This window comes from Stenella coeruleoalba (genome assembly GCF_951394435.1).
Source record: "Stenella coeruleoalba genome assembly, chromosome: 1".
NCBI classification, from domain to species: Eukaryota; Metazoa; Chordata; class Mammalia; order Artiodactyla; family Delphinidae; genus Stenella; species Stenella coeruleoalba.
The window spans coordinates 17,400,613-17,425,660 of NC_137169.1; the positions used below are offsets into that span (position 1 = coordinate 17,400,613).

A 25,048-nucleotide genomic window follows, 5' to 3' on the forward strand; every position below is an offset into this window, starting at 1 on the left:
GACTTCGACCCCGGCAGGCACAGAGGCTGGGCTGGGGACTGGGAGGGTCTGGAATGTTTGTGGTGCATTCCCAGGGTCCCACTTAGCCTGTCTGGGTGCTGCTCAGAAGCAAAAAGCCCCACTATGCCCTTCGTATGTGAGAAAAGTAAGGCGACCAGAAGTTCAGTCCTGAAAATGTCCAGCGTCCTGTGCTTTTTCCCAGAGGAAGCCGATTTTACCTTTGTGCTGCACACGTTCATGTATGCACAAGAATACACATCACACTTGCACACACACCTCCCGAGATGCACGTGGACCTACATTCCTGGACCAAGACTCGTCTACGCCTCACCCAGACACCCACTCCCTGCGACCCACCGGCTGCACCCCTGGACACACTCCTTACGCCTCCAGACCCACAGACGCACTCAAGGATACACATGCGTCATACCCGTGCACACCCACCTCGTACACCCACGTGCCCCCATCAACCATCAGAAGTGCTCTCACACACACGTGTTCCAGACACACCCCTGACACGAAGGTGCACACACCCTCCTCTCCCTCTGACATGCGTGTGCCTTAGAAACGCCTGTGATCTCCAAGTCCTCACGTACCCACAACCTCCACGCCCGCCTTCACCGCACACTCAAGACCCACTTGGAGGGGGGCCCAGGTCCATCAACAGCCTTCGGGGCTCAGGAGGAAGAGAGTAAGGCTCTGCAGCCCCAGAGCAGTTCTTGACTCCTCAGCCCCCTGCCCACCCAGAACACACACACCCACGGACTGGGAAGAGAAACAGATCTGTGAGCACCTACTGTGCGCTGGCCATTTTACCACCATGGATGCCTTTAATCCCAGCAAAATCGGTGAGGACCCTGAGGCTCACAGGAAGGAGACATCTACCCAAGGTCACACTGCCAGAAAGTGGCAGGGCCTGAATTTGAACCAGGTCTGCCTGACCCCAAAGTGAAGGGCTTCTTTCATTGCAACGGGGCTCAAAGACAATGTCAGGGGTAGAGGGCCCGTAAGAAGCTGGAGAGGCCAGGCTATAGAAATGGCGGGTGCGGGGAGTGCCCCGCTGCTTCCTACCCTAAATTCCACTCATACCCACCCCTCTTCGCAGAGGCAAATCACTTGCCCCTCTGGAAGGAGGGGACCCAGCCGCAACCCGGGTGGGCGGGGCAGGGGCGGGCTGAGCGCGGGCTGAGGCTGCCACCTGCTGGAGAAGCCGGACCCAGGCAGGAAGGAGGTGAGGACTGAAGATGGGAGAGAGGCCTGGGTGCCATCGGCCGGGTCCCCCACCCCCCATAATGCTGTGTCCATCATTTCTGCTCTCTCCAGCCTTCCACCCACCTGGGAATTCCAGGGACAAGTACATTCACGTTGTTTCTCTTGTTGCACACTCTGCAGCCCTGTGCCAGAGGGTGGAGAGCCAGCTGGGAAGACTGAGGCCCTGAGGGGCACCCAGCAAAGCAGGGGCAGGGCTTGGCACAGGGCTATGCACTGTGTATGCATTAGCACTGCCCTGCATGGAAGCTACTGGAAACCCTCATTTACAGAGGAGAAATCAGTGCTCAGGGAGATCAAACCACTCACTCACATGGGTGGCAGGAGTGGAATCAGGGTTGGAACCCTCCACTGCCCATCACCTCCTTCCTCTCTGGAATCTCATGTGAGGAGAAGAAAGAGAGGAGGGGCCTCTCTCAGCTCTGCCAGCCTGGCCTCGACTGGCAACCCCTCACTAGCCATAATAGGCTCTGAGACGAGAGGCCAGGGATGGAGGTGAGGGAGGGGGTGCTGACAGGGAAGGTGGGATCATCAGGGGCCCCAGCAAAGGAACAGGCACCAACATGCAAAGCCTGGTCCTCCCCTACCACCCAGTATACAGATGGGATGACTGAGACCTAGGGGGCAGTGGTTTGCTGAAGGCCTCGGGGCCAGGGAGTGGCAGGGCTGGAAGGAGAACCCAAGGCCGCTGACTTTGTAGCCAGAGGAATCTGTCGGCCACAGCAGGCTGCCTGCTGTCAAAGTTTGCCCTGGATGTCCACCCCCAAGTAAGGCAAATGGGAGGGGGCATGTGGAAGTCTCTAGAATAAGACCTGTCACTTCACAGGTGCATGTGAGGCTTGTTTCTGAGGGCGGCTAAGCAGAGGGGTCAGAACAAGGCTTTGGACCCAAGAAACCATTCACTAAGTGACTTTGGGCAAGGGTTTTCACTTTCCTCAGCCTCAGTTTCCTCATCTGTACAGGGGGAATTATAACTTCCCCCTAGGGATCTTGTGAAACAACGGGGTCACAGGCACAGTAAATGGCAACAAACAGGGACGGGCATTAGCCGGGCTGAACTTGACTCTAGGGGAAGTCTGCCCGGCTGATGTTTACGCACACACACCCAGATAGGCACCCTTCAGCAGAGCCGGGGCAGCGGACATTTCCTCATTTCAGACACTCATGACCTGGAGGTGGAGGGACACAGGGACATCAGTGCGGTCAGCCTGGCTCAGCACCCAAGAGAAAGTATTGAGTCAGGAAAAATTATGGGAAAGGGGATGTGGTCTTGGGGAGAGGAGGGGAGGGGACAGCACAGCCTGCCCAGGCCCTTCTTGCTGTGTCCACACTGACACGGTGTCCTCCTGCCTTGGAGAGGGGAAGCAGATCTGAGGACATCTCTGTGACCAGACCAGAAACCTCCCACCTGTCCAGGTGAGGGCAAATGGCAGCTTTTCCCCGCTGCCACTTCCTGAAACGTGGCCCCAGGGACAGCCTGATTTGTGAGAGGAAGGAGGGTCCCCATCTCTGCTCAGCCGGGGCCTAAGCCTGAAGAAAAGGCCCCATTCCCCATCCATTGTGCAGTCCCAAGGGGCGAGGGGCCGGGGAAGGGAGGTCAGCTCCTGAGGGCTGAGAAGGACGGCCCCTGGGGAGAGAGAGGGTGAGGAGGGCATGCCAGGGGCTGGGGGACAACTCAGCTCTCTCCCCATCCAGCTCCTTCCTGAATGGACATGGGGCCCAGCTCCTGGCCCCCCCTTGTACCAAACCTGCTGCTGCTTTTGCTGGTACTGCTGCCTGGGGGCCAAGCTGGCACAGACTGCTATGGGATCGCCGGGATACCGGGCCTGCCCGGGGCCCCAGGGAAGGATGGGCATGACGGATTGCCAGGGCCCAAGGGTGAACCAGGTGAGTCTGCTGGCCTGCTGGGGAGGGGTCACCTAGGGCCTGGGGGCAGGAGTCGGAAGTGTCCATCTGAGGCTGACTCTGGGGAAGGTGGACAGCTTCTTGATGGCGAGGAGTGTGGTCCTTCCGGCCATGCCTGCTCCCAGGGCAGAGTCTTAACTCTTGTGTCAGGTCTAGCCCCTCTCCCCCTCAGAGCCCAGGCCTCCGGCCTCCCCAGTTTCCCCATCTGATAACAGGGAGAGAACAAGAGCACCTGCCCTAGAAGGTGGCAGGGAGGATCACGGAAGATGATCCAGGTGAAAGCCTTTGGCAAACTCTAAAACGCTCTGCTACTATTTTATTCCAACCCCTCCACGACTTGCCCTGCAACATGGACCCCAGTGACTGTACACAACGCCCAGGTGGCCAGGGTCCAAGTCCCAGCCCCACCACTTTCCACTGTGTGAACTTGCACAAATTATAGAACCTCCCAGTGCCTCAGTTTCCTCATCTGTAAAATGGGGAGATGGTAGTACCTACTGCACAGGGGTGCTGTGATTATTAATAAAATTAAATAGAAAACAGTACTAGCACGTGGTAGGTATCAGTAAGTGTGGGCTATGGTTGTTACTGCTGTTGTCATCTTTGTTTTTATCAGAGATGTGTGCTCCCTTCACTCCCTAGGATTCTGGGTAGTTGGAGGGGTAGAGAGTAAGGAGTCAGGATCACAGCCACAGAATCTTCTGTTGGAGATTCATGGGCAAGCCCTAGCACGAGTGAAAAGGGCTGAGGACATGAATAGGCACTGGTGTTGGGTGAGAACTGCAGTCTGCTGGTGACTTGTCTGAGAGTAGGTGCACATCTGGGGGTGGAATGTGTCCAGAGTGGCCATGGGGGAGGCTGGGGTGCGGCTGGGCAGAGGTGACAGGGGTGGCAGAGGCACTGGGCAAGGGAAGCCAGTGGAGGGGAATGTCCTTAGGAATTTCCCACTGTCATCTTCCCTCCTGGCAATAGAGTGGAATTGTACCAACATTCCAGAAGGAATTCTCCAATTCAGTGTGAGTCAAATGAAGCCCCCAGGTCTGCCATTTTTCCAGGACCCTGTACTTCACAGCTGCCTCTGGCCATCTCACTGTGTGGGATGGCTGATAGACACCAATTTTTTTTTATATAAATTTATTTTTTATTTACTTATTTTTGGCTGCTTTGGGTCTTCGTTGCTGTGCGCGGGCTTTCTCTAGCTGCAGAGAGCAGGGGCTACTCTTTGTTGAGGTGCACGGGCTTCTCATTGCAGTGGCTTCTCTTGTTGCGGAGCACGGGCTTTAGGTGCATAGGCTTCAGTAGTTGTGGTACGCGGGCTTTAGTAGTTGTGACACATGGGCTTAGTTGCTCCACAGCATGTGGGATCTTCCCGGACCAGGGATCCAACTCGTGTCCCCTGCACTGGCAGGTGGATTCCCCACCACTGCGCCACTAGGGAAGTCCCGGACACCAATTTTTAGCTCCTAATTTGTGCCAGGCATGGTTCTAAGTGCTCTACGTATATTCATCTCATGAGGTAGATAAAATTAACTCTATTTTACAAATGAGAAAACTGAGGCCAAAATCCTTTGAAGAAACGATTTACTCCCATTTTACAAATGTCAAAGCTGAGGTTCAGAGAGATTGAGCAACTTGCCCCCAGTCACACACTGGAATCCTGTCCAACTTCAAGGCCATGCCCTTAACCGCTACCCTGCACTGCCTCTCAGGCCCCCTCCCCACTGCCGTGTCCCCCCCTCCCAGTTGGTTGCTGGAAGTCAACCTGAAGCATGAGACACAGTCCTGCTTATCATAGCTGACAGCCGTCACCGAGACCTGACATTACTGAGCACTGCCTGTGAGGTGCCCGGCACGGGCATTCTCCCACCCCACTCTGCCAGCAGCTCTGTGGGATCCGTTCTATTATGCCCTTATCTCAACTGGGCAAACAGAGGCTCCGGGAGGGGAGATCACCTGCCCGGGATCACGTGGCCTGACGCTTAGGTCTGCTGGGTTCTGATTCCCCACTCCTAACCCTGGGATCTAAAAGGCTCACAAGCCGCAGAAGATCCGTCACGGTAGGTCTGCACAGACACCCACCCCAAAGGAAGTCGGAGGAGGAAGCAGCCACGAGGGCCAGCAGGGGTGGTCAGAGAGGGCTTCCTGGAAGAGGAGACTGGAGCCAGGCCCTAAAAGATGAGTATGGTTTGGACAAGGGAAGAAGAAGCTCATAGGGGCTCAGATAACTAAGGCGGTAACAAGAGTCAGACACTGACTGGGACTAGCCAGACTTAGCTGTGAGTCCTGACTCCACCTCCTACCAGCTGCGTGGCCTTGGGCAAGTTTCTGGCCTCAGTGTCCTCACATGTAACATGAAGTAAGTCGAAACAGGCCAGTTGTCAGAGGGGCTGAATTGGGCTGAGTGGGGCTGGGGCAGCTGGGGAAAGGCAGCCTCTATGGCTCCATCCGGTGGATCCCATGTGCTAAGCTGGCCTGGGCCTGGGTGGTTCCGGCTCAGAAATGGAAACAGGTTTTGTGGGGCTCTGAATCTTATAGAATGTTGAGGACCCTCTTTAAGAAAAGTAGTACAGAATTTGATGGGGGGGTGGGGGGAGGTTTCACAAATCTACACGTGCTACAAAATTGTTTTACAACTATAACCACACAAATAATACATGTAAAAGTGGAGCTCTGTGGGTCCTACAAAGGTTAATTTCTTGGTTTTGATTTCGTACTTTAGTTATGTAAGATTGGGGACAACTAGGTAAAGGGTACATGAGACTTCCTCGTCCTTTTTTTTTTTTTTTTTTTGCGATACAGGGGCCTCTCACTGCTGTGGCCTCTCCCTTTGTGGAGCACAGGCTCTGGACGCGCAGGCTCAGAGGCCATGGCTCACGGGCCCAGCCGCTCCACGGCATGTGGGATCTTCCCGGACCGGGGCATAAACCCGTGTCCCCTGCATCGGCAGGCGGACTCTCAACCACTGCGCCACCAGGGAAACCCCCTTGTCCTTTTATTTTTTTGCAACATCCTGTGAATCTGTAATTATTTCAACATAAAAAGTTGAAAAAATTATAAATGTAAAATTATGCAAAGGGCCTTGAAAGGGCCAGTGCAAGTAAATGGGGCCCAAAGCTTAAGTTTTAGGACCTTTCCAGGAGATCTGCCTCTGACCGATCTTCTGATTTTTGTCAAGAAAAACTAAGAACCTAGACTTTTAGGTGAAGAGTTATCTGAGGCCGCATGCTGTCCGTGGGCTGACAATCGTGGCCTCTGGCATGCTCTCTGAGATGCAGCCCAGCTCTACCACCTCCTGAGCTGGCTGGTCCTACCCTCCCCTCCATCACAAACATGGAAACTGAGGCCAAGAGACGGGGCCGTGCTGCAGCCAAGGTCAGAGGGCAAGACCATGGGGAGGCAGGATTTGAACCAGGGTCTCTCTCCCCTCTTCTCCCTGCCCACTGTGCCCAGGTGAGTAGGCCACCCTCAGGGGGAAAGAGAGTCCAGAGACCAAACCCTGGTGGCATGTCCCCTGGAGCATCGCCCTGTCCCTCTTCCTTGTCCCCTGCCCCATCACTTCCTTCCCACCTGCTCTCTCCCCAGGAATCCCAGCTATCCCTGGGACACGAGGACCAAAGGGTCAGAAGGGAGATCCTGGCACACCTGGCTATCCTGGGAAAAATGGTCCCATGGGAACCCCTGGGATTCCAGGGGATCCCGGCAACATGGGACCCCCTGGGGACCCGGGCGATGAGGGCAGGTACAAGCAGAATCACCAGTCAGTATTCACTGTCACACGGCAGACAGTCCAGTTCCCAGCGCCCAACAGCCTGGTCAAGTTCAACTCAGTCATCACAAACCCACAGGGGGATTACGACACGAACACTGGCAAGTTCACCTGCAAAGTTCCCGGCCTCTACTACTTTGTCTACTACACGTCACACACGGCCAACCTGTGTGTGCAGCTGTACCGCAACGGTGTCAAGGTGACCACCTTCTGTGACCACATGACCAACACCAAGCAGGTCAGCTCAGGCAGTGTGCTGCTGCGGATGAAGGTGGGCGAGCAGGTGTGGCTGGCGGTCAACGACTACAACGGCATGGTGGGCACCGAGGGCTCCGACAGTGTCTTCTCCGGCTTCCTGCTTTTCCCTGACTAGGGCAGGCAGGCCTGCTCCACTCCCCGGGGCCACCCCATCTCCCTCAGCTTCCCTGCAAGAACCCACTGGGCCACACATCCTTGCTCAGGTCATTCTCGCCACTGGATGGACTCCTCCTCCAGGAAGCCCACTCTGCCCTCCTGCCCTGAGTTCTCTCCCTCCTCCAAGCTCCTTCAGGAGTCACTGCTTTGACACGTAACCAACACCTTCTGATACTGTCATTAGTGTTTTCCAAGTCTTGGAAGAGACAGAGAGATACATGAATAAATAATTAAATCAAAGGCTATGCACGGCTCCGAATCCTCACTGCCAATTCCCTAAGAAGTAGTTCCCTTCATCTTCCACTTTGCCCCTGCCACAGCCATGTGTGGGCTCCAGATTCAGGCATCTAGCTGGTGTTCAGTAAAGCTTGGTGCCAAGGTAGAGACACTCAGCACCATTTGGCCATTTGGGAGAGAGATGGTCAAATGTGGCTGAAGGCTGCAAGGGGTCCGCAAGGGGCCATCTGTTGTCACTTGTTTGGGTGAGAGGCACTGCTGTCATTAAAGGTATTCGTGCTCACAGGTAAACGGGAGTGTGTTTGAATTCCCAGACCTATGTTGACCGATGTTGAGTTTTGGGAGCACCCATCACAGGAGGGGTTTGGGCTAAGGCAGGCCCAGCACAGATGAAGGCAAGATGTGCAATGAATTTGTGCTGAATTAATGAGTGAATTGGGGTGAATGAATGAATGAATGGTGGGTAAATGAATGACTAAAAGCAGAGCGAATGAATGAGTAAAACAATCATAATAGCTAACATTTATTGAGCACTCACTATACACCAGGCATTACGCTAACCCACCTATTAAATGATTTAATATTCGTAATTATGCTCTAGGTGGGCATGGATGGGTGAGGGAGAGAGTGAGAATCTGACTCCCGGATGTCTGATTTTCCCCAAATAACTGAGACTCTGGGGGCCCCCAGGAGACCATCCAAAACCACTACTGCCCACAAGCCATCAGGGTTTCACTGTGAGACTCCTGACAGTTGGGCCCAGCTGCCTCGATCCTTGTTGGAGGACCAGGAAGCCGGCCGTAAGCTGCTGCCCTTTCGCTGCGCTCACCACGAAAAGGGGTTGACAGTTCAGGTTCAAAAAGATAAAAAGTGTAACTTTCCTGTGAAGATTGAGGGTCTGGCCTCAGAGCCCAGTGAAACCCAAGGCTCACTCAGGCCAGGGAAAATCACCCCTGCCTGATTGGGCTCTCAGCTTGGTTCCACAAGGCCCCACAGAGCTCACAAAGGCATGAGATGGGCTGTAACAGCAGAGGTTGGAGCTCAGCTCTCCAGCCACTGCCATCCACTTTGGCTCCTTTGTTCCTGAAGGAAGCTGTTTCACACCCCCATAGCTTTGCCCATGATGTTCCTTCATTTTGTAGAGCCCCCACCCCACTCATACAAATCCTCCGTCCACTTAGATAATACACACTCAGCTGTCAGGAATCAACACAAAGATCACCTCCTCCATGAAGCCTTCTCTGATTCTCCCCTTCGTGTCCCCACAGCGTCCTCCACCGACATGAACCACAGACTCATGACTTGTTAGAGCCCAGGTTCCCAAATCTGGGGGTGCAAAAAATTACCTGCAGACTTATTTATAAAATAAAAAAACAGATTTCTGGACCCAAGCCTGTTATACAAAGGTTTGGGGAGGACTGCTATTTCCAGCTACAGGCTGTCTACGTCTCAGGAGTGGGTCACAGGACAGCTCTTGGGACTGGGGGAACCTGCATTGACCTGTTTCACCAATCAACCTATTCTGAAAAATTGAAAGTTGCTCAAGGTTGATTCAAGAGCGGCAGCGGCTCCAGAGGCAGCAGCGCCGGGTCCCCGTGGAGGTGCTCCTAGAGTTTTCCTGGAGCAGTGGAAGTTCTGACCGCAGGGTCAGGACCGACCAGGTTTGTGTTCTCACCATAGCGCAGGGGCCCGTTCGGTTCCTGTTAGTGCCCTGAGATCTCCCTCATCCCCCTGAGTTTCGGAGAAATGGCTGAAGCTAGTAAGCCCATGATGAAGAAAACTTCAAAATCTGTTCCTTTGGAGAGGAATAAGAGAGAAAAGGAACAATTCCGTAAACTCTTTATTGGTGGCTTGAGCTCTGAAACCACAGAAGAACGTCTGTGGAACCACTACCAGCAATGGGGATATCTCACAGACTGTGTGTTAATACGGGACCCTGTAAGCCAAAAATCAAGAAGATTTGGTTTTGTCACGTTTTCATCCATGGCTGAGGTTGATACTGTCATGGCTGCCAGACCTCATTCCACTGATGGGAAAACGGTTACTCCCAAACGTGCTGTCCCAAGAGAGGACTAGGGAAAGCCGGGGGCTCTTGTCACTGTGAAGAAGCTGTTTGTTGGTGGAATTGCAGAAGATACTGAGGAACGTCATCTTAGAGATTACTTTGAGAAATATGGAAAAATCAATGCCATTGAAATAATTACTGATGGGCAGTCAGGCAAGAAAAGAGGTTTTGGGTTTGTTGCTTTTGATGACCATGATCCGTGGATAAGGTTGTGCTGCAGAAAAATCATACCGTCAATGGTCATCATGCAGAAGTAAGAAAGGCCTTGTCTAGACAAGAAATGCAAGAAGGCCCATGTTCTAGAAGTGGAAGAGGAAGAAACGCTGGTTTTGTATATTTTCATGGTGGTGGTGGAAAGTTTGGAGCAGGAAACTTTGGAGGAAGGAACTTTACAGGAGGATCTGACAGATATGGAAGAGGACATACATTTGGGGATGGCTATCATGGGTCTGGAGGAGGACCTGGAGGTGGCAATTTGGGGGGTAGCCCTGGGCATGGAGGAGGGCGAGGAGGATATGGTGGTGGATATGGCTACCAGGATGGGAGCTCCAGAGCTGGTTATGACAACTATAGAAGGAGGAATTATGGCAGTCAAAATTACAGTGATTGGGGCTTCCCTGGTGGCACAGTGGTTAAGAATCCGGCTGCCAATGCAGGGGACATGGGTTCGAGCCCTGGTCTGGGAGGATCCCACATGCTGCGGAGCAACTGAGTCCTTGTGTCACAACTGCTGAGCCTGCGCTCTAGAGCCCGCAAACCACAACTACCGAAGCCTACATGCCTAGAGCCCATGCTCCGCAATGGAGAGTAGCCCCTGCTCGCAGCAACTAGAGAAAGCCTGCACACAGCAACGAAGGCCCAACACAGCCAAAAATAAATAAATAAAATTAAAAGAAAAATTACAGTGATTTGGAGGATTATAAGCAGAAACCTTCTAAGTACGAATTACTGAAGAGTGGAAAACTGAGTGGTAGCAGGAACATGGGGGGATCATACAGTGGAGGAAGCTATGGTCCAAGAGGCAATGGAGGAAGTGGGGGTTATGGACAGACAAGATGATACTGAGCTTCTTATTTGCCATGGGCTTGACTGTATAAATAGAGAATTAGAGCCCAGAGGTAACAGAAGAGCTTTAGGTTATCGAAATAACAATGTTCAGGAAACTCTTATCTCAGTCATGCAGGGATATGGTAGAAGACACCAGAGCAGGTACACAGAGCCATTTTGTGAGTGGACTCAATTATGTAAGAACATTACCTTCCTGTGGAGGAAAGACTATAAAAAATGCTTTTGAAACAGTTTCTTAGCTTTTGAATTGTTGTGTCTTTCCAGTGGTCTCTATAAAAGTGTGGAAGAATCCCTTCTTTGATAATGTCAAATTTCAAAGTTTTGGGTGACATGTGAAACCTTTTTCAAGATTTTTCTCAAAGTTTTGAAAGACTATTAGCCAGAATCATGGTGTAATAAGACATAACATCATTCTTCTAAAAAAATCGATTTCGTCTGTAGAGTTAAGAAGCTGTTGTACATTTAAGATTTAATAAAATAATTCTAAGGGTAAAACAGTAGTAGTTTGTCCTCTTTGATAATTTTGCACTTTTAGTTTTTACCTTTTAAATGTTTTTCTTGTTTTATGATATCAAATTTTGAAGTGTAATGATATGACTTACCTATATTATGAAATGGTTACCAAAAAAACCTTTTTCTTCTTGTGATGAATAGGATTTACTGCCTAAACAACTTTGATAGTATCCTACAGCTGTGCTAATTTTGGTCTTCTTGTACATTCCATCTTTTGTAATGGTGAGTAACTTGTCATGTATCTATTGGTCATTTGTATATCTTCTTTGGATAAATGTCGATTCAGTTCCTTAGTCTATATTATAGTTTGATTATTTGCTATTGTGGCGTTTGAGTTTTTGTTGTACATTACCTGTTTTGTATTTATTTACCTTATAACTGGAAGTTTGTACCTTTGAACAACCTTTATCCTGTATTTCCTCCCACCAATTTTCTGCTGCTGGGAGCCACAAGCATGATGCATGATTCTTTTTCTGTGAGTTTAATCATTTTTTTTCCTGATTTCACAAATAAATATGATCATACAAAAAAAGAAGGGTTTGGGGAGGACAGAGACATGGGTGGGTGGACGGTCTGCCAGGTGAAGTCAATGCACGAGGTCCACCACCTGGCTTTTCTGCACTTATTTCCTTACAGGTCTGCATCCCTCACTGGACTGTGAGCATCCTTGAGGACGGGGCCCCTTTGATACAGGCCAGGCGCATAGTAGGGGCCTGGGAAATGTGTCAGATGAGAAGGAAGGAGAGATGAAGACACACACACACACACACACACACACACACACACACACACACACACAGCAATAACAGAGGCCAGGGCCTAGGAACTCGGCCTGGTCCACAGAGTCTGAGAGCCTCTGGCAGGGACAAGGCGGGGGTCATGGGGCCGCTCCACTCACAGCTCACCTCCAGCAGCTACTTAGCAGCCCACCCGGCAATGCCGCAAGTGACACATCTTTCTTCTCATTTCTCTTTTGTTTAAAAAATCAGTGCACCGTTTATGTAGGCCACGGTGTCAGATCAGAAACCTGTATTTCGGAAACGACCATTTTTATTTTCCATAATTGTTTCCTTGTTGTTCTCTCTTTGCCAGGAGAGACAGGCCTTTGAAAATGCCAGCTTGTCTGCTTGGCCGAGGGGAGCTGGGGGAGGGCTTTTAAGGGGGGTAGCAAGGGTGGGACAGGAGCTAGTACGAGGCACCCCAAGGACCGGGGGGCCTCTTTCAGACCACGGGATGTGCAAGGGTCTTAGGCTTCTCTTCCACCCTCTGTAGGGACTGTCCCCTCTCTATCAGGGTTGCAAGCCAGCGTTTTAAGGGTACAGAGGCCAGCTGGCTCTCACTCAGGGGCCAAGGGTCTCCCTAGCTCCTGACCCCTAATCCAGGCATGGCTCCTGTGCCTCCAGGCTCCAAGATTTCTGTCTTCTCTTCAGAGAAATCACACGACTCCCAGGTTTGCCTTGGGTGCCTACTGAGGACTGGGCACTCAGCTAGGCCCTGGACATGCGGGGTTACCTCACTGACCCCACAATCACCCCAGGAGGGGATGTCCATGCCTCTGACTCATATACGGGGAAACTGAGGTCAGTAAACACACCTGAGGCCACATAGCTAGAAAGAGGTAGGCCTGGGATTCAAACTTAGGAGGGGGGCTTCCCTGGTGGCGCAGTGGTTGAGAGTCCGCCTGCCAATGCAGGGGACACGGGTTCGTGCCCCGGTCCGGGAAGATCCCACATGCCGCGGAGCGGCTGGGCCCGTGAGCCATGGCCGCTGAGCCTGCGCATCCGGAGCCTGTGCTCCGCAACAGGAGAGGCCACAACAGTGAGAGGCCCGCGTACCGCAAAAAAAAAAAAAAAAAAACAAAAAGAAAAAACAGGAGGGGCTGATTCCAAAGCCCATGCCCTGACCCCCCCAACCCTGCTGCTTCCTGTTCTTAGGCTCATTCTGTTTCTACCCCAAATTCAAGCCCATCTTTTCCCATTTTTACCAGCCACCAAATCATTGGAGGGTCTATAGTTGGCTGAACCCAGAGACCCTTGGGTTTTATCACACAAGTCTCTTCTTTCCCTATCACCCTCGGCAGTAAACACTTAATTTCTGCCAAGAAGCATCCACAAGCCCAACGATTTTCTCTCTCTAAGGCCAGATGTCAAGAGAGCCCTCCTGACCTATGGCAGCTCCTGGGACTTGCTGGGCAACCATCCCTGAGAGGGGCATCACGTTGCTTCAGACGCAGCCTCGGTAAGAGGGCTGCTATCCCGGTGCCAGGGATGCCTGACTCCAAGTCCTGCATCTGCCACTAGTGAGAGGTGTGGGCTCCAGCAGCTACTTCTTGTGCCATTCATCACAGGAGCAATGAAACCACTGTGTCACTTGATGCGTAATACCAGTCTCCCCCGGGAGAAGAGACACCCCACGGGGCAGGACCCAGGGCTGATTGGCTTGTGGCTCTATCGCCGGAGTACATAGCGGCTCACGATAAATATTGGCTGAACAGTGCTCTCTCCCCTCTGGGCCTTGGTTTCCCCATATATAAAATGAGCGGCACGGGCTGGGTGACCTGCAAGCCCCTCTCCTGTCCTAACTTGCTGTGATGCCAGGATCAACAAGCAACAGGCTCCTGGCTGTGCCAATTACAGTCTTCAGCCACAGGTCTGCTGGAAGCAGAGGAAGGGGTATAAGCAAATCATGACCACATTTAAAATTCATTTTTCATTATTAGATTATTTTCTGAGAACAGGGAAAGAGCCGGGGTGTAGAAGGGAAAGAAAGCAGATGAGCCCAGAAAGGGGAGGCCTGGGACATGGTATGATATTAACAATTAACATGTGCACTGCACTTTACAGTTTACCCTCCTCTTTCTCCACTATCCCATCTGAGCCCCCCAGTGCAATCTGTAGAGCAAGTGCAGTTATGGTCCCACCATGTGGCAGAGGAAATGGGGGCTCCCTGGGGTTCCCTTGGCTGAGAATGTTTAGTTGGTAAGTGGCAGAGCCAGCATACGAATCAAGGTTCCTGACTCCAAATCCAGCCCTCGGGCGCCAGGGCAGCCATGTTTCCATTTCATTGAGGAACACCCATGTTCCTGAAGACATGCATGAGGTCAGGGGCCTTGGCAGGCAAGCCCCCGGTTGTGGACGTTCTCCCGGAACAGCCCGGTTCCCCCACAGCTGCTGAGCTGGCAAAACCAAACTGGCACCCACCCGTCCTACTTACAGTAAATCCCTCCAGATTGCGGAAACGGGACCTGAAACTGCCTGAGGACAGCAGAACAGGGTGAGAGCGGGGTGACAGGGAGGGGGGCCGGCCTGCTGGGCCCCTGGGAGGGGACCGTCAGGGGAAGGCCCTTGTTCTCGCTGGAGAATGGAACTTCCGCTTTGGACTGAGAACAGGAGGCTCCCAGCTGCCTGTCCCACTGCTGCCCAGCCCAGCGGCATCAGAGGACGCCAGGTTCCCAGGTGAGGATGGGGCTTGGCACCTGGGAGGACTGGCGGGCAGGACCAATATGGTAGAGGGGGGTGATTCCCAAAGCAACCCCTGCCTCAGAGCCACCTGGAGTGTCTGACGGTGAGGATTCCTGGGCCCAAGCTCAGACCTCGGGAGTCAAACTCTCTGGGGGTCAGCTTGGGAGTCTGCTGCTACCTGGGGTCCCAGGTAATGGGGAGGCGCCAGGATAAAGGCTTTGGGGTCACCAAGACTGGAGCTGAGCCCTGCTTCTGTCTCTCAGGTGCTGGTGATCTGGGCCAAGCCACATGACCCCTCTCAGCCTGGACCCTCTCCGGGGATATCAGAACCTTTCAGGGCTGCTGTGAGCCCTAAAGGATATACCAGCTCAGCCAGCGCTTAGCACACTACCTGGTGCAAGATATGTCAGAGGCAGGGATGCAATTAGAACCCAGGTTCCCCTCTGCTCAGCCCAGCATTTCTCCAGCACCCGCCTTCTCTTATTTCCTCACAGTCAGATGAGAAAGCTCAGCTTGACTCTTTCAAGGAAATGATTTGACTTGCAGGCGGAGTTGTGATGAGTTGTTAGTCAGTACTGATACCGCTCAGTAAGGCTTGTGAAGGAGGGTGTGGGGTCGGGCACTGCACTAGGTACCTGGCTCCTTCTAGGTTCCCTCGCGTGTAATCCTCTGGCAGCTCTGTCAGGTTGAAATTAACTTTGCCGAAGGCTCAGAGAGAGGTTAAGGCACTTGCCTGAAGTCCTGCAGCGAGGCAGCAGCAGAGCGGGAGTTCAAGGTCAAGTTGGCCTGACTCCAAGTCAGGGGGAAAGGGGCTCTTGGGGCTGGAAGGAGATGGAAGGGCGGCTGATATGGGGAACGTGTGAGGAGCCAGGCTGACGGCGGTGACAGGCGGTAAAGGCAGGGGGTTGTCACCGGATGCGCTTTGAGTCCTCGCCCAAGTCTGAGACTCGCTGGCCCCTGAAATGGGCCAGAACCCAGATCTCCCCACTACCCCCCCCACCTCCGGCTCCCCCGAAAAAGCCCAAGTCTCATCATGGGTCAGGACCCTGCTCCCCTCAACCCCCCACCCCCCAGCAGGTGGCCAGGGCTCCCCACCCCTGCACTGCCTGCACCTGAGAGACCTCCTCTCCCTGAGCCCAATCTCCCAAAGGGACCAGATTCTTTTTTACTTTTCCAAGCATCCTCCGTTGTGTCCTGAAACCTGGGGGCTCTCAGATGATAGTGATAATAAAAAAAACTAGCTAATATTCACTAAGCACTTCCAACATGTCGGGCTGTCGTGAGCCCTAATGCATCTGTCCTGCCGCCAACGCTGTGAGGTAGAGATTACTATTATCTCCCTTTTACAGAAGGGGAAGCTGTGGTTGGAGAGAAGCAACTGGCCTAAGGCCCATAGCTAAGAAGGGGCACAGGCCTGGTTTGGACCCTGGCAGTGTCCCTTTCCTTATGACACTCCAGGCCTCTCACCTTTGGTGAATGTTTGCTGCCAAACAACAGCAACAATAATAGTAATGATAAAAGCCATCACCAAGCCATCACCAAGCACCGGCCCACAACCAGCACTGCTCTAAGTACAACCCAGGCTGTAGCTCCTGTCAGGCTGTCTGGCTCCAAAGCCCATGTTTTAACCACCAGGTAGGGAGGCCTCTTGATGTAACACCCCGTGGTGTTTGGATGGGTTTGAATGGGGAGCGGGTTTGAATCTCAGCCACAGGGGGGCTGCGTGACCTTGATCGAGGTTCCCGCCCTCTCCACTGCCCAGTTTCTTCATCTGTGAAATGAGAAAGCAGGGGTGCTTTCCCAGGGGGCTGCTGTGAGGACCAAATTAAATGAGAGAATGTGGCCCGTGAAGTGTTTGGCACAGAGCCTGGCACCTGCTAAGCGCCCAACACGTTGATTATTCAGGGTGTCAAATTGTCGTTGTGCAAAACCTCCAGCCAGATAAGCAGGATCGTCCCCAGAGCCACCCTCTCTTGGGAGCGTGACAGAGCCTAAGCCGGTCACTCGCGGCCCTGGTCGCACCCACATTTGCAGCCCCCCCTTCCTTGTTACCCAGTACAGCCCCTGGTCTAATTCAGCTCCTGGTCTGAGCCATGAACTGATTAGGAGACCAAGGGGGCTGGGGCTGACTTTCTGAGCACATGAGCCCCACATCAGCAGGTTTTTCTGGGCTGGCACAGGCCTCACGAGGCAGAGGGGGCAGGGATCTGGCCACAGCCCCACCATCAGCCAGCTCACTGGGTGATCTGGGGAGGGCTGTTTTCTAATGTTTGCATCTCAGTTTCCTCATCGGCAAGGTGGGAAAATAATCACAACCCACTTCCCTGGAGTGCTGTGAGGATCAGACAACCCCAGCTACGGGTCTGAGCTAGAGCCCAAAACCCTATGGTTCTTCCCCAGCCATGGCCTCACCTGGCTCCCCACGGTTATCTTGGGAGATGAGCAGGGACCCCTATGCTCTTCTATTTTAAGAGCAGGAAACTGCTCAGACTTGGTGGGCTGAGGGGTTATGAGGGAAGGCTTCCTGGAGGAAAAACGCTTTGACCTGGGCCTGGAAAGATGGAGAGAATTTGCATCTGGGCAGAGGTGGAATGGGCTGCCTCAGAAGGTAATGAGCTTCCCATCACTGAGATGGTACAAGTCATGGACGGAAGGGGCCTTGGCAGAGATGTTATTGAGGAGACTTAACAGTAGGCTGAGGACCCCTCAAGAAGTTAAACACAGAATTACCATAAGACCCAGTAATTCCACTCCTGAGTATATACTCAAGAACTGAAAACAAGTTTCAAACAAATCCTTGTACATGAATGTTCACATTAGCACTAGTCACAGTCGGCAAAAGGTGGAAACTTCCCAAATGCCCATCAGTGATGAATGGATAGGGCTTCCCTGGTGGCGCAGTGGTTGAGGGTCCGCCTGCCGATGCAGGGGGCGCGGATTCGTGCCCCGGTCCGGGAAGATCCCACGTGCCGTGGAGCGGCTGGGCCCGTGAGCCATGGCCGCTGAGCCTGCGCGCCCGGAGCCTGTGCTCCGCAACGGGAGAGGCCGCAACAGTGAGAGGCCCGCGTACCGCAAAAAAAAAAAACAAAAAACAAAAAAACTTTCCTGGTGGGAATGTCTATAGACTTTCCTGGTGGGAGGACTTCCCTCACAAAACCAGCCCTCCAGGCAGCCTTTCATTTCAGCCAGGGCACTCACCACGGCCTATAACTAGTTCTATTGACTTGTATGTTGACCTGTTTATCGTCTCCCAGACTGTCAGCTCCATGAGGGCAGGGACCACATCTGTCTTGTTCATCAGCGAATCTCCAGTGCCCAGAACAGGGTCCGGGGGATAAGGCACTCAGTGAACACAGGAACAAGTGAAGGAATGAATGAACAAACCATGGCCGTAACCTACTGCATCTTCTTGTCCCCCACCGCCACACACACAGGAAGCAGCTGAGCAGGGCCATGATGAAGACCCCGCGGGGCAGCGTCCCAGTGCTGCTGCCGCTGGTGCTCCTGAGTCTGCTGCACGTCTCCCGGGCCCAGAGTGGCTGCATTGGGCACCCGGCCATCCCTGGCATCCCGGGCATCCCCGGGGCACCGGGCTCCGACGGCAAACCAGGGACTCCAGGGATAAAGGGAGAGAAAGGTACTGTGGACTTTGGGAACAGACTAGTGTCACTGACCAAGGCCCCATCTCCTACCTCCCAAGTCCCAGTTGCCCACCTTAGGGATTGCAAAACACTTGCAAATCCATCAGCTTGCTGAGCCCTCCACAATAACTTTGCAAGGAAGGAATTCTGATTCCCATTTTACAGATGGGAAGACTGATGTCCGAAAGGCTACTGACTTGCTCAAGGGAACCCAGTAAATGTTGAGGCTGAGGCCAAACCATGGCTCTCTTACCACTAAATCCACTGCAGTCACACAGTCCTGGGTTGTTACCTCCAGGGTAGGTGGCTTCGCCTCTCTGAATTGCTATTTCCTCACCTGTAAAATGTGGATAATGATTCTTTGTCAGAGTTGTCACAGGGTTCAAATGAGACTTCCTGCCATAAAACCCTCCTGTAAGATGTAGTTCATGTGTTCATTTAACCATAGCCTTCCGCTCTCTTCACATAATCTCACAATCCCACAAAATATCCCCATTTTACAGATGAGGAAGCTGAGCCTTGGAGAATGTGACTCAGTCAAGGTGACCCAACTAATAATGACAGATGTGACATGAGAAACACATCTGCCTGTCCCCTGAGCCCATGTTCACAGCCACTATACTCTGCCACTCTACTGGAAAAGGTTTTATCTTGTGTTCTGCCAAACCAAGGAGGAGTAGCTGTTTGGAGTGGTGGAGTGAGAAGGATTCTAATACTCCCAGCTTCAGCAAGAAAGAATGCATGATTGATGAGGGATATGTGCCGTCAGGGAGGGGGTGGAGAGGGATAGCACATGTGCCCGGAATTCCTGATCCCTGCTCCAGGCTTAAGCCTGTATGAGCTGGCGAGGAGGGCAGGTCCAGCACCTTCCTGAGGGAGACGCCGCTCCCCAACCCACGGGCATCGGTCCCCATTACTGTCAAGCACGTCTCAGACTCAGAAAGCTGAGCTGGAAGGAGACTCGGGGCCCCTCCCCAACATCCCGTCCTCTTGTTCACAGATGGGGAGCTGAGGCCCAGAGAAAAGCGGGGACCTGTCTGAGGTTACGCAGCCAGGCTCCCTGCCTCCCAGCCCAGCTCCTTCCGGGTTCTCAGCGATCTCTGGCCCCCTCATATCTCTTGTCTCTGCCTTCCAGGGCTGCCGGGGCTAGCTGGAGACCACGGTGAGCTTGGAGAGAAGGGGGACCCAGGGTTTCCTGGGATTCCAGGAAAAGTCGGCCCCAAGGGCCCCGTTGGCCCCAAAGGTGCCCCAGGGCCTCCCGGAGCCCATGGCCCCAAGGGCGACTCAGGAGACTACAAGGCCACGCAGAAAATCGCCTTCTCGGCCACACGCACCATCAACAGCCCCCTGAGGCGGGACCAGGTCATCCGCTTCGACCACGTGATCACCAACACCAACAACAACTACGAGTATCGAAACGGCAAGTTCACGTGCAGGGTGCCTGGCCTCTACTACTTCACCTACCATGCCAGCTCTCGAGGGAACCTGTGCGTAAACCTCATGCGGGGCCGGGAGGAGACACAGAAGGTGCTCACCTTCTGCGACTATGTCTACAACACCTTCCAGGTCACCATGGGCAGCGTCGTGCTCAAGCTGGGGCTGGGGGAGACCGTCTTCCTGCAGGCCACCGACAAGAACGCCCTGGTAGGCATCGATGGGGCCAACAGCATTTTCACCGGGTTCCTGCTCTTCCCAGATGCAGAGGCGTGACCTGTGGGTCCAATTCACCCCCTCCCCTGCCAGCCATGCTCTCTTTACCCCCAACACCAGCCCCCACCTGGCCAAAACACACAGTAGGGCTCCTTGGATATTGCTGAATGAATGAGTAAATAAACTTTTCAAGGCCAAGGGACAGTGGTCTAATTCAAATCTGTGTCCCAGCGACTGGCACATAGTAGGTGCTCAGAAATATTGCTTGAACGCTGCTTGAATGACTGAACAATGAATGAATGAATGAGCTCTGAAAGCAGAAGCTCTATCTAGTTGGTGGCGACTGGAGGGCCAGACTTTGTGTCCAGTTCTGTGCCAGACGCACAATGGGAGATGGGGAGGGAACACCATCTGTTGAGCACGTATATGCTCAAAACACTGGGCTAGACCCTTTCCCCCTTCTCTCATTAATCCTCGCATGCATCCTTGGAGATAGGTTAAATCATGCCCAATTCACAGATGAGAAAACTGAGGATCAGAGGGATGAAGGGATTGCCCTCGATCCCACAGAAGAGCTGGGAGGGCAGGTCTGCCCACTGATCACTGAGACCTCTTTCAAGGCAAGGCATCTAGGCCCCTAAAGGGGTGTTCTCTGTGTAACGTCACAAACCTCCACCCAAGGGATCAAGGAGCCTTTCTTCAGTCTTAAGTGACCTTGGAATCAAGACCCTTCCTCTTTTGATTCTCACCACATGCTCTCCCTCCCAATGCCTTCCCAGCCTGGCTCAAGCTCAGCCATCCAGTCAGAACACATGTCACTACCCTGCTCAACAATCTTCAGTGGCTCCCCACTGCCAACTGGACATAGTCCCTGCCCACGAGCTGGCATTCAAGGCTCTCTATGGATTGACCTTCCAGTCTCAATCCTTCCTCTCCCGGACAAAGAATATCTCCACTCCAGACCAGCTGGGCCCTTTCTGTCTTCTAGGCAAGACACATGCTTTCCTGCCTCGATGCCCTTACTCTCACTGTTCCCCTTCCACTCTGCCTATCTAACCATCCTTTAAAACCTCATTCAAGCCACACCCTCTCCCTAAAAGCAGACCATGCCAGCCCTCATAGCTCTTACCCCTCCAACCTCCTCTAACCCCATTTCTCAATTGTTCAAGTCTGAGCACACACTGCCTGCATCTAGCATTTCACTCATGCTCACCCCGTCTCCCCAGCTAAGCTGTGAGCCCCTTACCCTGCTCATCTCTGAACCCCTCCCAGCCCTGCACCTGCTCTCTGCAGCCCCTCCTACTAGTCCCACCCACCAAGACTCTCAACCAATCCTGACCAGAGGTAGAAGGGATTTAAAGCACTTCAGCCTATCACATAGCGTTATAACACCAGTCCAGCCTCCTGCTTGGCTAGCCTGTTTCTCAGGATTCCGTTCATTGGGTGCAGCTTCTGCCCTATCTCCTGGGCTTCAGGCCTGCCCCCAACCTCAGACTCTTCAAAGGGGACCTGGATTGAGCCTTTTCACCAGGGGCTGGGCCTTCTTTCTGCTACTCAACCCTTTCAGTACCAACTGTCTGCCTGGTCTTTGTGTCTTGTAAGAATTGTTATAATAATAACAACCACACCACGACTGAGTTAAGTTACTGTGTACTTAGTGTTTTGTGTGCATTAGCTCATTCAACCCCCACCACAAACCCTGGGAGACACATACTATTATCCTCATTTAAAAAATAAGAATCTGAGGCTCAGAGAGGGCAAGGGATTTGCCCAGGGTCACACAGATGCAAGTATACAGCCAGGATTGAGGCCTGCTTCTGTTTGTCTCAAAGCTCTTGCTAAATCTATAGACATACCACTCCTTGCCACCCTCTCCTGTTGGAATTCCCTCTGCAGTCCCCCAGCCTCTCACCTGAACCCATCCGACCTCAGAAGTCCACATTCCCGAGCCTCTACTGTTGGGTCTGTCTTCACAGGGCTACACTCTACCCCAAGGGCAGATCTGCTTGCTGGTGATGAGCACATGCAGGGCACCCCAAGTCGCTGCAAGGACCCAGGCAAAGCTGGCCACGGCCAAGACATCAGAGCTCGTCTCTAGTGCTGCTCGTCTCTAGTGCTGGGAGCAATAAAGCCGGCTGGCTTTCCTTCAGGACCTGCCCTCCTCTGACTCCTGACCCGTAGACCCTGACCCTGCCGCCTTTCTTCCGTCAGACCCCTACCCTGACAGCACTCTGAACTGTGCCCCTTTTGTGCCTCCCCTCCCAGCTTCCAGATCTGCCAGAAATCCAGGGCTCTCACTGCGTGTTCAGCCATGCCCACTGCAATCAAACATACACTTTACCTTTGTTATTGCTCTTTCCCACCCTGTGCGGAGGGTTCACCTTGTCAGCTCTCTGGAGAGACCGTTGAGGTTTCATCACAGGAACCGGGACCAAGAATGATGGGGGGAGCCTGGAGGTGACCATAGGTGGGTCTCGGGATTTTGCCTATTCCATCACTGTCCGGACCTGCCTTTTCCCCTTTGCCTCTTCTCAGAGTGGATGGGGTTGAAACTCAGATCTCCTGGCTGGGCTAGCAGTTGAGCAGGGGAAGGAAGGGAAGTGGTCTTCTCAGGCCTGTGACCCTTGACCTTCATGCACCCACCTTGACTCAGACTCATAACCCTCAACATGCCAGAGTCCTTTTAGTTTCCAGACTTCCAAGAAACCTCCTAGAAATAATAACCTTCCAGAAAAGGAGGGACGTATCAGGGGAAGCCAGAGGACCTACAGGACCCAGGAGCAGGTGGGACAGCTCAGTCTCAGTGGACATGGGTGCCAGACCGGGGCTGCTGTGTCTTCCGCTGGGACCTCTCGGCTCTGAGCCTCTCTCTGCAGATTGGCCCTCTTAACCGTTAAAGGCAAGTCGAGATACATGGATGCCCCCAACAACAGCCTGGACCACCAAGCCATCCCCTACCCCTCAAGGAAGTTACCCAGAGACTAACGTCTCCTATTCCCAGTTCCCAGGAGAGGGGATCTGATTGGCCCAGCTTGGAGCAAGAATACTCCTGGCCCAATCAGCTGAGGCCAAGAAGGAGCAGGCCTATAATAATAGCAGCTCATGGTTATTGACCTAAACGCCCAGTGAGTATTCTCTCCTGTACTAGTCACAACAAGCCTAAGGAGCAAATCTTCTAATCCTGTGGTTGTCAAACTTCAGCAGGCATCACAGTCACCACGAGGGCTTGATAGAATTTGCATTTCCTGGGAATTCCCTGGTGGTCCAGTGGTTAGGACTCTGTGTTTTCACTGCCGAGGGCGCAGGTTCGATCCCTGGTCAGGGAACTAAGATCCCACAAGCCACAAGGTGTGGCCAAAAAAAAAAGAGTTTGCATTTCCTAAGAGTCCCCACATGCTGCTGGTGCTGCTGCCTGAGGGACCACACTTTAGGAACCACTGCTCTAATTTTATTGCTCCCATTCTATAGATAAGAATGTTGAGGCTCAAGCAGGAGATGTTACTTGCCCATGTCACACAGAAGATTCAGAATTTAGATCCAGGGACTTCCCTAGTGGTCCAATGGTAAAGAATCCGCCTTCCAATGCAGGTGCCTTCCAATGCAGGGGACATGGGTTCAACCCCTGGTCAGGGAACTAAGATCCCACATGCCGTGGGGAAAATAAGCCTGCACGCCACACTACTGAGCTCGCGTGCCTCAACTAGAGAGACTGCGTGCGGCAAAACTATAGGGCCCACGCGCTCTGGAGCCCACATGCCACAACTACAGAGCCCACACGCCCTGGAGCCAGTGCGCTCCACAACTAGAGAGAGAAAACCCACACGTCACAACTAGAGAGAAGCCCGTGCGCCGCAACGATGAGTCTGCGCACTGCAAGGAAAGATCCCACCTGCCTAAACGAAGATCCCGCGTGCTGCAACTAAGACCCGATGCAGCCAAAAGTAAACAAATAATAAATAAATAAATAAATCTTTAAAAAAAAAATAGAACGTAGATCCAGGCCTACGTAACCCGGGGATCCATGTGTTAAACTCTGTGCCCTTCTGCTCAGACTGCAGGGTTGGCTGGGCGGTTCCCAGAGCAGTGTGGGCGGCTCCACCTCATCTGCCACCTCCTGGCTACAGTGCTCTATCCTTGATTCTCCACCTCCACCCTGGTCCATCCAGATGGGCGTGCCCCCCCCAGTGACCCACAAGCTTTGAGCCAATTAAGAAGAGAAAAGGAGGGACTTTCCTGGCGGTCCAGTTGTTAAGGCTCTGCGCTTCCAAGGCTGGGGATACCGGTTCAATCCCTGGTCAGGGAACTAAGATCCCACATGCCATGCAGCCAAAAAACAAACAAACAAAAAACGGAAGAAGAGGAAAGGAGGGTGAAAGCAAAGAAGGAAGGTGGGGGCTTGATAAGTAATAATAATAACAGCTCACAGAGTACCTGATGCTTGGTGACCTTTACAATCATGTCCCCCTTTCACAGAGGGGAACATCAAGGCACAGAGCAGTTAAATGGCTTTTGCCTGATGTTACACAACGAGTAAGTAATACAATGAGCATTCAACACAAGGCAGTTTGGCTTCGGAGTCACTGCTCCCCACAGCAGGCAGGAGGTCCCTGAGGGGCTGTGTGGTGTGGCAGGTGAGGGCACTGCCTCTTGAGTCAGACAGACTTAAGATCAAATCCTGCCTGAACTCTTTACCAGCTGTGCGACCACGTCAAGTGGCTGCCCTGGTCTTCTATGTTACCTGCTTACGAACAAACGATGCGGTGCGCACCTGGTATGTATCGGTGATTCTTCTCTTGGATTAAATTCCTCGAAGTGGATTCCCTAGGGGAAAGGATGTGTAAACTTTGAAGGCTTTGAAATGTGAAAGGATTATCTGTCAAGGCTGGACTCGCCAGGCCGGCTCCAGGCTTGCTGCCACCAGGGGGGAGCAGACACCAGGAGAAGGACAGCCTGGAAGAGGAGCTGGTGGACGGGCCGCTGAGATGGGACCTGGAGCTCCTGCCTCCTCCCTCCCTTCTCCCCAAGCCTATCTCACTCCCTGGGTGGGCTACAAGCTTCT

At 53.0% G+C, this 25,048-nt stretch overlaps 2 protein-coding genes and 1 pseudogene across 3 annotated transcripts; all 3 read left to right on the plus strand.

Annotated features, from left to right (window-relative positions):
- The first annotated feature begins 2,576 nt into the window (after positions 1-2,576).
- On the plus strand, positions 2,577-7,828 carry C1QC (complement C1q C chain). The gene is made up of 3 exons (XM_079918722.1): positions 2,577-2,685; positions 2,965-3,156; positions 6,757-7,828. The coding sequence occupies exons 2-3, from the start codon at positions 2,976-2,978 to the stop codon at positions 7,311-7,313; spliced, it is 738 nt and encodes a 245-aa protein (XP_079774848.1). The 5' UTR covers positions 2,577-2,685; positions 2,965-2,975; the 3' UTR covers positions 7,314-7,828.
- A 1,277-nt stretch (positions 7,829-9,105) lies between these two features.
- LOC307184936 (heterogeneous nuclear ribonucleoproteins A2/B1-like) lies at positions 9,106-10,511 on the plus strand (annotated as a pseudogene). Its single transcript has one exon. The product of its transcript is annotated as a heterogeneous nuclear ribonucleoproteins A2/B1-like (transcript).
- A 4,061-nt stretch (positions 10,512-14,572) lies between these two features.
- On the plus strand, positions 14,573-20,223 carry C1QB (complement C1q B chain). The gene is made up of 3 exons (XM_079918689.1): positions 14,573-14,692; positions 18,133-18,335; positions 19,475-20,223. Exons 1-3 carry the CDS (start codon positions 14,598-14,600, stop codon positions 20,047-20,049), a joined length of 873 nt encoding a protein of 290 aa, XP_079774815.1. The 5' UTR covers positions 14,573-14,597; the 3' UTR covers positions 20,050-20,223.
- Positions 20,224-25,048: the final 4,825 nt, after the last annotated feature.